Here is a 14,749-nt window from a genome sequence, read left to right on the forward strand (position 1 = left end):
ATGCTGGAGCCTCAGTTCGATCCCCGGTGCGGCTACTTGGATCGGAGCGCCTGGGTGTCATCGGAGGTCATGAGTGAAGATTGGAGGCCTTAGCAGGGGAGTGTGCGACTGGCCCTCTGAAAGGCGGTGTACCTGCGAAGAGACGACGACGATGCTGGCCTTAGCTGGCCTGTACCTTGGTACGAGGCTGTGGTTGGAACCACAGGCAGGGCCTCGAAGAGTTGCTCTTTCTGGAAGCTACCTACCTCAGTGCTTGGTGGATTTCTGCACTGGTTGTGGCTACGACCTGACCACGATGGTCAGAGTTGACAAAACCCAGACTAAAATCACTTTTGAACACGGGAAGACGAAGGTGCGGGAGAACGCCGCTGACGATGGGGACAACGTGCATGATCAGGTGTAGGAAGATGTGGACGGTGACATTCGCACCATGCTGGCTGCTATGGAAAAAGTTTTGAGGGCAGCCTCTCTGTTTTGGGTACTTAACTGGACTCCCTCTTGTACCGGATGGACAGAATGTGAACGTATCGATAAGCATGCAGAACGGTTGGACAAGACGGAACGCAGGGTTGCAGAGGTGGAGGAAGCACAGACAACAATGGACACAGACCGTAAGCAAATGAGGAGAGTGCTGCAGGTGTTGCAAGATAAGGCGGAGGACCTGGAAGAGCGTTCCGGCCGCAACAACTTGAGGATCACTGGCCTTCCGGAATCGACTATATTAGTGTTGGAAAGAGCTCACCGCTCCTTGCACCCACCCCTCCCCCCCACCCCAAGACCGATAATAGCGAGACTGCTGAACTATAGGGACAGAGCCTCGGCTTTGCGAGCTGCCAGAGACAAACATTACAGTACGAGGGAGCCAACATCTCTATGTATCTTGCTTTTCATGCCACGAGTGCAGGAGGCGCGCAGACAGTTCGCGCCACTGAAGCACCAGCTAAGCGACCAACACATAAGACTACGCTATGCTATATTCGGCTCAACTGCGTGTAGACCGACAGGGTCACTCATGGATCTTCATTGACCTGAAGGAATGGTCCAAATAGTTAGGTAGCATTCAGGAGCGTATTTCCTCGGAGGGAGCTGTTGGAGGTCAATTGGACGATCAGGACTGATCTCTTGTCCACACGAGTAACAGATAAGAGCATTACAAAAGGGGGTGGTGATGGACGGAGCATCTGAACCAATCAAACACTCACATGCATATAGCCATGTCTGAACTGGGGTGGCAGAGTGGGCTAAAGAACGGTGATGGATCAAACCCAGATCTTTTGACTGGGTAGGAGTGTTTGATTGGTTCAGATGCTCCGTCCATCACCACCCCCTTTTGTACCACAGAGAAGAGCCTGGCACTTGGGGGAGACCTGGGTGGGAATGGTATTGATCTGCATGGACCCACTGACTGAGCTGCAAATGACCGGAGGGTGCCACATGACTTGTTGGGATACAGTGTTAATTGCAATGGGACTAGATCTGGGTGGGAATACTGCAAATGTATATTCTGATTGAACAGGTTTTAGGATGTAGATGGTGGATTTGTTCTATTTAGCATATGCACTTTCTATGTCTGATGGTGGGCGGGTTAAGAACTGTGTCTGGTTGGGACGCATAACCCTGCTAGGTGAGCAACATCCACCCAAGAGTGAATTACAGTACTTGGGTACTGATCTGGAGGGGTAGGGGGGAGATCCTGAGTTAATGATATGTTGGTTTGAATTGCTAAACATTCAGAAGACGCACAGGGAGTTTATGGTGGAATTTCGTCTGGGCACAGTTGGGGCAGGCCTGACATGGGTAGGGGAGGGTGGGACATGCGACTTGAAAAGTATGGCATTTCGAACGTTGTATTCATGATTACACTCGGCGAGCGCACAAACTATCTGTTCCATTGGTTGGCTTGGCGAGACAGGCAAGACACACCCCATGATGGCCCCCAGTAGAACTTGCAGTGACACAGCTATTGACACACTCCGAGCACTCACTTGGAACGCCAGAGGTCTTGACTTACCCGAGGAGACATGAAGTACATATTGCGTTGCTACAAGAGACGCATCTCCCTCTCAACAGTCCCATGCTGCTTTGTAGAGGTTCACATGGTAACATTCATGCGGCGGAATTCACCACACACGCAGGGGGTGGAGGGGGGGGGGGGGGCGTTCTTACTTGGGAGAATCCTAAGACCATCCTCAAACTCTAACCATTAGACACAGACAGGGAAGGTAGATTTGTGATCACCAGGTGTAGAGGGAATGGACCTACTCATAGATAACATCTACGGCTCCAATTTTGATAAACCTGATTTTTATACCACACGTTCAGACAAGGTTGGCTTGCGGGGGAGGGAAAACAGCTCTGGGGTGGGGATCTCAATTTAGGCAGGAACCCACTGCAGGATAGATCTGGGAACCGGAGAGACACATCACGGCAGCAGCTAGAGCAGTGGACTGCGCAATGGTAAGGTTTGACTTGAGGGATTTACGCATTACTCAGCCTATTATGACCTACACACCCGAATAGATTGGCTGGCAGCTAGGCAGTGAAATGAGAGAGCTCGAGCTTGGGAGGTGCTTCCCCGTACATTTTCGGACCATTCCCCAATACGGTTAGTGCTCGATGCACCCAGGAAGGCTATTCCCCCCTTCACTTGGAGGTTTCCCCCCTTGCTCGATGCGGTTTTTAAAGAAGAAGTAACTAAAGCAATTGAAACGCTTTTTTGTGACCAATGTGGTATTGGTGGATAGCTTTCAGGTGGTCTGGGAGACGTTCAAAGTTTATATCCGCGGCTTTACTATGACCAAACACTCTGGCGTCCTTCGGGCGATCCGCAAACGACTCACTGACTTAAAACAGAAGCTAGCGACCTTAGAAAAACGACTTCAGGTTGGAGCAGATGACGAATTCGTGCAGGAGTCCAAGGTCCTGTTTGGGGAATATCACGAGGCCGCTGATGCTGAAATAAATCACCTCGGTAAATACGCCACAGCTCGTACACACGGAGAGAGCGAACAGCGGGGGCGACCCTAGCCCAACTACTCAAAAAGCGGCGGGAAAAAAAAGTGGTCGCAAAGATTAAGTTGGCGGAGGGTGACATTCCAACTGAGGAGGCAGTTATTGCTGGCAGGTTTCGGCAATACTACTACGAGCCCTACGTTACTTGTAGCGGATTTTCGATTACCTCACGCATATAAAGCTACCATGGCTTACAAACACACATCATGAGTTTCTTATGAGACCCCTTGAGAAAAAGGAAATTATCTTAGCACTGTCGAGCATGAAAGCAGGGAGTGCGCCAGGAGTGGATGGCCTCACTGTTACCTTTTATAAGGCGTTCCTGGATTGATTGGTGTTGCAGTTAGCTACACTCTTTGACGAGATGTGTGTATCAGGAACTGTGCCGCCCTCGATGAGGGAAGAAATTGTTGGTATCCTGAAAACGGGCAAGCCCCTATGCGCTTCTTATCGTCCTCTCTCATTGATTAATGTCAATACGAAACTATTTGCAAAGATCCTGGCGAACCGGCTGGTCCCTTTGATTCTGCTCCTGGTCGATACGGAGCAGGCAGGATTTGCTCCAGGCAGAAACCGGACTTATAACTTGCGTACAGTGTTTGGCACTCTACAACACATCCGGCCGGAGTCACAGGCAGTAGCAGTATTTCTCGATATGGAGAAAGCTTTTGACGCTGTTGAATGGCTCTTAATGCGACAGGTTTTAACTAGGCTGGGCTTGGGGCCGGTCTTTCTTCAACTGATAGGGGTATTGTATAGTGCTCCCACAGTCAGAATTAAAATAGATAATCTAGTGACAGACTCTATACCTATTACCAGAGGTACGCGACAGGGTTGTCCACTGTCTCCAATATTGTATGCGCTGGTGGCTGAACCTTTAGCCTGTGCACTTAGAGAATAACAGAAGGCATTAGGTTCCCGGGCTATGAATTAATTGTATCCACCTATGCGGACGATATGCTCCTATACATAAGAGACCCTGAAAGTAACCTCTCCCCGGTCTCGTGTGAAGTGGTGCACTTTGGTGCGGTGTCAGGACTACGTGTTAACCAGCCGAAGTCTATCATATTTTCTCTTACCCAGGCCACGATCCCGTTCGAACCGGACTACCAGTTGCAGTGGTCAACGGAAGCGTTGAGATACTTGGGTATACGAGTGCACAGCAACCCAGAGGTTGTGTTTAGGGAAAACTATAGAGTGGCTATCAGCAAACTAGAGGATGAGGTGGACTGTAGGATCAGACTCCCACTCTCTCTGATGGGTAGAGTTTCCATTATGAAAATGGTCGTACTGCCTTGTTTTTATTTCTTTTTTCCAACATTCCCATCGTTCTTCATTGCGCTTTGTTTTGTCAGCGAACACTGATGGTGAAGTTGGCTTGGGCTAGCAAATAGGCACAAGTCAGATGGCAGGTTCTTACGCTACTGTGTCATATGGGAGGGTTAGGAGCGCTCGAATTTTACTTATATTGCAGGGCAGCGTAAAGTGCGCATGCTTACCACTGGATGCACGGTACACCGGACACACCACATCTCCGTATGGAAAATGTAGTGGCTGCCCCTCTCCCATTGCCAGCTTTGATGTTTGGGACTGCTGATCGCAAGACGGGGATTTTAGATTCAATCAATGCGACAACGCATGCTTGACACTATCTATTACAGTTACAGGCGGGTGCCATTCTCTAATATCCGCTCGCTCCACTGGACTGGCGTCGCTGGCTGCCCCAGTGCAGGGATAAGGGGGTCATGTGTGCGCTCAATTCGCTGGGACTACATAACATAGGCAAATTATTTGAAGATGATATGGCAAAGAGCTGGGGAGATTTGGAGACTGGTGACCCTACCCCCACTATTCTTACAAAATTCCAATTTCACAGAACACGACAAGCGTTGTTGCATATATTAGGGAGTGACTTGCTGGAACCTCCTGAGCTGCCTGCCTTGTCCAATGTCAAAGGCAGAGACGCTTTCCAGGATAGTATCCAGAATCTATAAACTATCCATGTCCTATAGAGAAAATCACTACACTAAAGCCCGTTTAGCTTGGCAAAGAGATCTGGGTCGGGACATAGCTGACACTATGTGGACTTACTGCTGTACCAGCATGAAGCGCATCTCATTACATGGTAGACACAGATTGATTCACTTTAAGTATCTCAATAGGGTCTACTACACCCCAGAGAGATTGCATAAAGAGGGCCTAAGAGAAGGGCTGAACTGTGAGCGTTGTAATACGCAACCAGCTGATTTTCTGCACCTGGCCTGGTCTTGCCCTGGGATATTCAACTTTTGGGATTTGGTCTTTAGGGAATTGGGAAAGGTGGTTGACCCGACACTCACTCCAGAGCCCGCTCTCGCCCTGCTGGGCTACTTAAAACAGATGCCTAAGGGAGTGCATAGGTTGGGAGACATGGGCCTGCTAATAGCCAAACGCAGGGTGGTGATCTGTTGATCACGAGGACCGACTCCCACGATCGCCCAATGGTCAAGGGATATGCTATACTGTTGCACCCAAACGGAGAATTTTAGTGACGTTCTCCCACCACAGAACAGACCTAAAAACTTTTGGGAATTGTATAAAACCTACCTAGCAACCAAGGAGGAGGGCACTGTAGTCGCTGAAAGGGACCCTCAGGAGCTGACTGGGACTACTCTTGACACATAGTTACTTGACGTTAGCCCTAGGCTGATACAATGGGAAGTATATATATCAGTTGTTTTTCATGATTACATTGCAATGGGCCTAATTTGGGGGGGGGGGGTGGGTAGGGTTTGGCATATTGGGGGGGGGGGCGGTGCGAATTGATAATGTGCTGACACTGGAAATAACTGTCTGCTGGCCTTTGCAATTCTGCTGTAACATCTTTGATCACCGTGTGTCATTGATATTGCCAATCTGAGGTATTGAGTCTCATGTTTGTCTTGAATACAAACCTAATACATCTTTAAAAAAAAAATAATAATAAGTGTTCACCAAATATCCACTGGAGCAAATAAATAGCTTGTAGTCAAATGTTTCATACGATTGTCAAACCCCAGATACATAACATTTTGAGATGAAGAAAGAATGAATGCATGCATGCACTTGCAGGGCTACTCAGTGTCCTGGAGCTGAGGCAAAAGAAGCAAAGGAATACACAGACTTATAGGCTAAACAGATGGATTTTTAGTTTCAGAAAGCGGTTTCATCTGAAATGAATCTAAGCTGAGAAGGAAGTTTCTTCCAACTCCTGGCAGCTAGTATAGAAAAGGCAGAGCACCTAATCTCTTCCTCTTAATGCAGAGGACATTAAAAGCATTGCATTTTGCAAGTGCAAGGCCCTAGAGGGGCAGTATTTTTGCATCCGATCAATCAGATATTTTGGTCCAACCTTGCAATAGTCAGAGTTTTAAAATAAATTATTTTACTCACCGGCAACTAATACAATTGATTGCAAGGGTGAGACACCAAGGAGCGTTTAGACAGTTTAAACAGAAGACCGGTTAAAGTGTACTGTACTACATGCAAATCTATGTATTATGAAACTCCAAGTTAGAGAATGTTAGAATAATCCAGCCTGGACCAGTTATTTTTGTGCTTCCCAAAGAAGAAAATTCAAGTATGTTCTTACCATTTTTAGTATCCAGAAGCAGGATTTCACTACAGAGGAAATCTGGAGTTGAAAAGAAAGATGATCACCAACCACCACCCCCAGGTTCCTAGCACCTTCCGTAGGTGGGTGAGGCAATGGACAACAGTTTGACCAAACACCTATCCAACCTGGTAGTGGATGGGAACCATAAAGCAAGAATTCTGTCTTATCCGAGTTACATTGACTGCAGTTAACTCAGCCATTTCATCACCTCCTCTATGCATACTGAGGATGTTTGCGCATCTTAGGCAGGATCACCCTCATAGGTAAGTAGTAGCCATGTCATCTGCGTGTGAAACAATTTTAATGCCAAATGATTCCATTTAAAAAGACAAGTGGAGACGTTAATGTTAAAAAGGGTGCAGCTGTATGCAGAGCCCAGCAGCACACCACATCTTAGATTATTTACCTCAGAGTAAAAGGGCTTCATCCACACAGCTTGTTTTCTAGGATTCTGAAAAGATCTTAACTACCTTAATACCGCCCCTCCCACACGAACTGATTCAAGGATATGGAGCAGGATTTCATGTGAAACCGTGTCAAACACTGCAGAAAAAATCTAACTAAATCAAGGCGACGTTAAGACCAGAATCAAGATTCATCTTAATTTGTCAGTGATTCCCAACGGGGCAGTCTCTGTGCAATGCTGTGCTCTAAAAACTGCTTACGATGGGTGCAGAATTTTAAAAATATCCCAAACGTAGACCGTTATAAAGAACCCTGGGTCTCGTCCGATGAACCACCTTCAGGTCCAACGTGTTTATCTGGCATTTAATTTCTTTTCAACCATAGGATCAGAGATGACAAACCCTAAGTTGTTAGGTTGTCCAAATGAGTACTTCAGCATTCCAGAAATGCTTCCTTATCTCACATTTGAAAAATAATAGTTGGGTGAAAATGAACTCCATGAGGTAGAATTTCCACTACCACCACTGCAATTACTGCAAGACTATGGATGACATCTGCAATTTGCCATCCCAATTCCCCGATTTGAGGCACCAAACGTCATCCAGACTTTCCTGAAAAAATTTCACATTCAGCTTTGCATCCTATACCAGAGAGAAGGCAAAACTCAAGGGCCAGACAAGACATAACTTATCTAATTTAAGCTGAGTAAGCCAGACTAAGTTAAAAGTAAAAGGCAAAAATATTCTTTCCTGCAATTGGCTTTTCCTTTTGCCGTATTCCACTCCACTCCCAAGCAGCAAATGGAGGGTTCATTGTAGTGCTGATTTCCGACAGCATTTGCAGATCCTGAAGGAGCCTTTGATGTGAAGAAACCTTCGTATGCCCATTGAGTAAATAAGGGTATATCAAGGCTGAGAAAATGGCCATACACTGTAAAAAGACTCTGGAATCAAGCTTTAGACAAAAATGCAGGACACTGTACTGAAAACGTCTCTTGCCTACTTTGAAATAGAGAAACGTACCTGCAGTTTGTACAAGTTGGGAAACTAAAAAAAAGGTTTTGTGCAGATCTAGAGCAAATATAAAAATCCACTTGATAAAGAATAAAATATTGGTGAATAGCCAATATCCTCAGGTTTTCCCTCTTGGCATCCGTTTGTTCTTATGGTCAAGGATTGGATGCATTTCCTATCCGAGACTTTCTTTATAAGGAAACAGGAAGAATACACTCTACTGTTCCAGTTAGGTCTCAGAATGGCTCTACTGCTCACTTCTCCAGCAGGGAGTCTGTTCTAACATCAGAGAATTCATCCCATTCGGTTGAATCTGAGGTGGGGCAAACTTGTAGGTACAATTTCATATCCTTTCCGAACAATATCTGGCAACCACATACACATTGTTCTTTTCATCCACGCTGGGAGATTGCTGAAAACGCGTGCTCCCGCTGGGGTGTAGTTTGGTGGAGACAGAACAATGGAATCAAAGCTTTGGCATAAACTTTCAGTTAGAAGGCAAATAATGTTATCCATACTTCTGCCACAGAAGGCTTGCTTAGGATTAGGATCTTGTTTCCTGGAGCAGACATTTCTAAAAGGGCATACTATATGATGTTTGTCTTTCCCTAAACCTTTGAACATAACTCTGTGAATTTCTTTTCTCCAAAGCCAATTGATATTAGTGTATCCGCACAGTCTTCATCATTTGAATATCATTAGAATGAGAACCCAAATGTGAGGAACCAGTGACTGAACCTCCAATACATTCTGCAGCACCACTAGTGTACGAGATGAGAACCTCCAACCAAGAAGAGGGATAAGCCATGTCAAATATCAGCAGTGGCAAGGGGTAACTATCTTTTTCCACTTCAATTATATAGCTGACATTATTGTTCCCACGCTAAGGTTTTCCTGGAGAACAATCCCCCTTCTTTATAGCGAGAAATTAAAAAAAACGGATTACTTATCTTCAATGCTTACTGCAGACGCCTAGATGAGGTTAGGAACTTTGAATCCTAAGAATGCCACTGGGTGATTGGCAGACCTTCTTTCCCAAGAGATCTCATATCCTGCTTTTCTTCCCTGAAGAAGGAAATTATGTGGATTCAAAAGCATGAAACTTCTTTCTTGCAGTCAATATGGTAAGGAAGATATTCCTTTTGAAACTTGGATCTGACTCAGCAGGTCTGAATGTCTATTTTCGAAGGCTTTTTAAGAGTTGTGAAGAAAACAGATTTGAGAAAGCTGCTACCTTAGTTTCCAAAAGCCTGGAGAGAATGGAAAAGGATAAGCCTGGGGTTTTGACTGCATACTTTAAAAAAGATGATGTATAAATATCATGAGATGTTGTTTGGAAAAAGAATCTTGGAAATACAGCAGGTAATCAATTGAAGTCTTACATGTCTTATGATGAAGGAGGTAAGGCACAATAGTCAATGGATGAATAATATTTAGAGCAGTTGTGTTGAGGAATCCTGTATCTTATGGGACTATGAGTCACTTCAACAATCCCACGAGCAATGCTAGCAAAAAGCTTCTTCAGTAAGCTCAACATCTCAAGTTTTAAGCATCAGTAGCCTGAAAGTCTTACAGCACTGGTAGAAGCAGTGTGACAAAGGGAAGAGGAACTCGCACTCTTGCCTCCAAGACCAATGTAGAGGCTACTGTAGAAGTTCTTCTGAGTATCGCCACAGTACTGTCTTCAGGTGCACAACTTCCCCATAACTCAGCTTCCTCTATACCATCTTTCTGCAAATGTTACACCACTTGATGGAGTGAGAGTCAAAAAGATAAATCACCCAAACATGGTAATCTTTCCTAAAACATACCTACAAAAAGCACTTGTCAAAAAGTTAAGACATCGTGAAGGAAACCAAAAAAGGCGAACACATTGCGACAAAAATTACTTATTTTACATGGTTGCGTAGGGATGACCTAGCAACGTTGATGACTAAGTACTTTTCAAACAGCATGAAATACATATACAATGCAGCATAGTCATCAGATCAAGAAATAAACAAAGGTAACAGAGAAAATGTGTCAGTGTCAAGTTCTTTTTAGGGGGATATCACAAATAGGCCATAACAAGTACATCTGATGGTTTCCAAAACATGAGCAGATTATTTCTTAAAAGCTTTAGGTTTCCTAAAGTCTTGGATTTTTCAAAAATGTGTGCATGACACAGCCTGGCACCACTTGGGATCTATTGTTGAGGGGGAATAACGTTTCTGAAGAGACCAGAATCTGTGGGGGAAAAAGGCAGCAGCTAGAAGAAAGAAACAGAGGAACGCTGCCTAATTCGGCTGCATTTCTAGTTAAGTGTGACTGAATATAAAATTACTATTTTTAATAGAAATACATTGCAGAGGTATTCTACCTTTCCGGAATATCGGAGAGAATCCCATGATGAATAATAGCTTAGCTTTAGCTCCTCACTTTCAAAGCAAAAGTCTCTTCTGCAAGTAGTGAAAGAAAATGCGAGGTTTCAAAATCCTGCTAAATACTTACAAATAGAGGAATAATTAATTTAGCTTGAGGTAGTCTAGAAGGATGAGTAACAACTTGATATACCGGTAATAGTACTGGTTAGAAGCACAGTGCTATGTATTAGTGTTATCACTCTACTTTGTCCCCATGTTCCTCTTTATAGTTTGGTTTTTGTGTGGCAGGAGGATGCTTATGAACCATGGCTTGGACAGTGTCAAAGTTTTCTAAGTGACAGAAGTTTTTCTACTTGTTATGCAAGTGGTGCAGGTAATTCTCAACCAGAGAGGAAGAAGAGGGAGAAGGTTGCAGAGAACTATGTTAACATAAATAAGAGTGCATCTTCGATTAAAGTATTTCCTCAAAATAAAACCTTTATACTTAAGTGGTGCACAAGTCAAATGTGGGAAAAAAATGCTAAACTCGAACCAGTAAACAGTTACCAATGAAGACAAATTATCCCATTTTTAAAAGCATTTATAAAGCTGACAATTTACCTAAAGGGAAAATAAGACTAGATTAAATAGGTTACCCCATTTGTCACCAGCAAACGACCCGTCTTCTTGCTGTAAGCCCTTCACATATTCAACGATTTGTTTTACATCAATAACATTAAGACTATCATACAAAGTGAGAATCTGCAAAGAAAAAGAAATACAATTCATAAGATATAGACTATACTTTTTCCTTTACTATATTTTACCATGGACTTTACTGAATAAGGCACTGCACGGTACATTATTATATAAGCACATTTTTATAGCGGAGTTCTATTTTTGGATGTGGGAATTTGGGGGTAGGAGCGAGGGGACTTGTTCCTTGGCCCAATGGCACACTGAAATGATAACCATCTTTCTTATGTAACATCAAGATATGACAAAAGTAGAGCACCCAAGCACATTTTATGTGAAAACACTTAAATATGATTGTAAAAAAGTTCCATAGTGTGCTCAGAATCAAAAGCTTGCATTTCAAAAATATGAATGAACATATACATGAACAGAAAATGAATGATTAGATGGAGTTCAAAATCAAAGTCTAGTTTAACCAGGGATGTGAAATTCCTATAGCCCGACGCCCAGGACATATTGTTTGGGGTCAAGGGCAACAAGTTTTAATGTGCATTTCGTCCTTGGGAGAAGTAGGCCCAAACCCCTGCAGCACAAACCCTTTGGTTGCCAGTTTGCAGTAGAACATTAAGGATCAGGGAAGGGCACTGTCTGCAGTGAAGTTATTATTTGTGCGCATATGTTAATGCTGTTCAAACTTGTGTTTATGGTTCATTAATTGAAAGCCTTTATTATTAAGGTGAGCGCTGTAAGTAAATGTAAGTTCTGACTGCACTAGTGACAGTGGTTCCAGTTTAAAAATGTGTACACACGATTTCAAATTTTAGCAATATGAGGCTATGCATAATGCCCTCAGAATACTTTCTAATTATATGCAAATATTTGCAGAAGCTTGAAAGCAAGATTAATGATTCTTTGCTTTCAATATCAAGTGTTCCTAAAAAAAATGAAAGTAGGAATTTGTTTGCTAAACTACTGTAAAATTTCAGGTACGGTTTCTTTGCAGCATCATTTAGAAAAATGTGATGAGGCATCTAGTATTTCCCCCAAAATAATCATATTGAGAAATCAGTGTAACCAGTTTCAATAGGATTATGCGAAACATACAAATAAACAAGCATTGGAAAAGCCAGTAGGTCTGAAATGGGCGGTCAGCATTTTAGTTTTGGCAATGCGTGACTTGTTTTGGCATTAGTTACTGGCACTGAACAAAACTAAGAGGAGGAGAGATTAGAGAATTTAAATAAACAAAAAAGGTCATGGTTAACGCCAGACCAAATTTGGGGCCCAATTATTAAAGAAAGTCTCAAAAGTGCACCCTTGGTATATGTCCTTGCATTAAGTGCAGCTATACGGCTTTCGTGATATGAGCCCTGGCATAATCTGAGAGGCTATACAAGAGTTCTTATATAATGAGATTGCTGCCATAATTTGTCACCACACTGCATGGCACCAAAGAGACAAGTGGATTTTGTTATAGGACAAGTAGATTTATAAAGCAACCTGCCCCATGGACAAGTAGATATTTTAATACATTCCACACCCCTGGTTTACCGTTACAAGCGTTGTCAGCCGCATACATTTTGGAGCCTTTTTGACAGGGGACAAGTGCAAAATTATAAAAGTCTACTAACGAGGTAAAGCAGCAAGAGCAAGCAGAATTCACAATTCCCAACAATCCACAGTGTGTAGACGTTGCAGAAGAGAAAGTTAAATGCCTCTGTTAGGTCGTGGGACAACTGTTAATTAAAGAAAAGCTGGTCATCTCTATACTGCAGGAAACCTCCGTTTTCTTGAAAGAAATATGTCTAATAATGTAAGTGCCAAAAAGTCCCCATAAGTTTCAACAACCATACTAAAAACACAGTGCATGCGCACTGGTCCAGGGACAAGCCTTTTATGGTACATCATGAACGAAGATCATGCTGGGGTCAGTGGGTCACAAAGCATCACAGCAAGTGTCATGACCAAATACACCACCAACACCCAAGTCATTTTACAGTGAATATACTCTGACCACGTTTTTCCTATTTCTACCATGAAAATAAATGATCTTTTCTCGCAAAACATCTGGTTTCCCAGATGATCCTTGTCCTCCTAAAGTGCTGCAACTGGTGCCAGACCCTATAGCAGCCTTCTTGGAGAAGGATAAATAGCCAGATTCTCGTGACAGGTGTGCTTGAAAGAGGCAATTGTTATCCATCTTGGAAAGAATGGAAATGAGGGCCCTGGAGACTTTTTTAAAAAATATACGCCCAGTTCTGCACTGCCTACACTGGAAAAGATTTTTGAGAAGAGTATTAACCAAGAATTATTTGTTTCTCACTGATCGTGATCTTCTGGACCCTTCTCAGAACAGTGTCTGAAGTGGCCATAGCTCCGAATCAACACTAATAGCTGCAGCAGATTCTATTTGTTGTCAGGTGGACCAGGGTGGTGCAGCTACCCTGGTTATGCTTGATTTGTCTGCAGCCTTGGATACGATATGCACTCTCTGCTTGGTGCAAAGATTGCAGCAGGTTGGGTTGAGGGACTCTGCTTTAGGTCTTGTAGGATCCTTCCTGGAGAACAGGATCCAAATTATCAGCTGCGGGGGCTGCAGGGCTAAACCCTTCCTTCTCCCTTGTGTGGTCAAACAGTAATCCTGCCTCAGTCCCAACCCATTAGACCTATATGTGGCTCCATTAGCAAAACTGGTGCAATCCCAAGGGTTCCAGGCGTTGTCCTATGCGGACGACACCCAAATGATTGTTTCTATATCTGACAATTGGGCACTGGTGGCGGACAAGTTTAAATCCTGCATGACTGAAATCAGCACCTGGATGAAGGAGAACTGGTTTAAATATAACGTCGAGATGATGGAGATTGTGATGTTCTTTGGGGCAGATAACTCGGTTTAGTTGGAGCTCTGGTGGTCTGAGACTTGGTGTGATTTTTTTACAACACCCTTACTTTCAACTCTCAGGTCAACAGGACGGTGAGTGCCTGCTTCTTCATTAGTAAGATATTGAAGAAGATATTTCCCTATTTACCTAGGGAATTAAGAGTCTCAGTAGTCATAGCCCTTATTACATCTCACCCTGACTACGGTAACACTTTATATTTAAATGGCAACCAGTACTCCCTAAAGCATACACCAGATCATCCAAAATGTGGCTGCATGGGAGATCTTGAATGGCCTCAAACATCTTTCTTAGGGAGGAATTGCTTTCGCCACATTGATTACCCATGAGAAAGCAGGTGATCTTTAAACCCAAGTGTTTGGTTATCAAAGCTCTCCATCAGCGGGGATCTTTGTACTTGAGAACCGCTTTCAACTGGTATGTGTCAGACAGCTTTGATCTGCAGCGCGGAGGAGGGTTATCACTCTCAGGTGGCGGAAGGCAACATGGGGTAGTCGCGCATTCTCTGTGGCTGCAGTCACTCTATGGAATAAGTTACTGATACATATTGTGAGTCTTAATTCGTACTCTGTATTTCGTGAGCATCTCAAAACTTGGTTATTTTCTCAAACTTAAAAGGATGCTCTTGCTGTCTTTCCCAGGCTGTCTTTCTGACCGTTGCTAGTGCTTTGGTGCCTTTTTGCTTTAATGCACTTTATAAATACAAAAATACAAAAACAATATACGACATTACTAGGGTCAAACAAG

At 43.6% G+C, this 14,749-nt stretch overlaps 1 protein-coding gene across 1 annotated transcript in view; it reads right to left on the reverse strand.

The window, feature by feature from the left end:
* RABGGTB (Rab geranylgeranyltransferase subunit beta) overlaps nucleotides 1-14,749 on the reverse strand; it is a 166,080-nt gene that overhangs the window by 110,905 nt on the left and 40,426 nt on the right. Inside the window, exon 4 of the mRNA XM_078668524.1 lies at nucleotides 11,063-11,168. Coding sequence (XP_078524650.1) covers nucleotides 11,063-11,168 — 106 coding nt within the window. The remainder of the gene's footprint in view (nucleotides 1-11,062; nucleotides 11,169-14,749) is intronic.

The sequence above is a fragment of the Lissotriton helveticus genome, chromosome 1_2 (assembly GCF_964261635.1).
Source record: "Lissotriton helveticus chromosome 1_2, aLisHel1.1, whole genome shotgun sequence".
In the NCBI taxonomy this organism is placed as follows: Eukaryota; Metazoa; Chordata; class Amphibia; order Caudata; family Salamandridae; genus Lissotriton; species Lissotriton helveticus.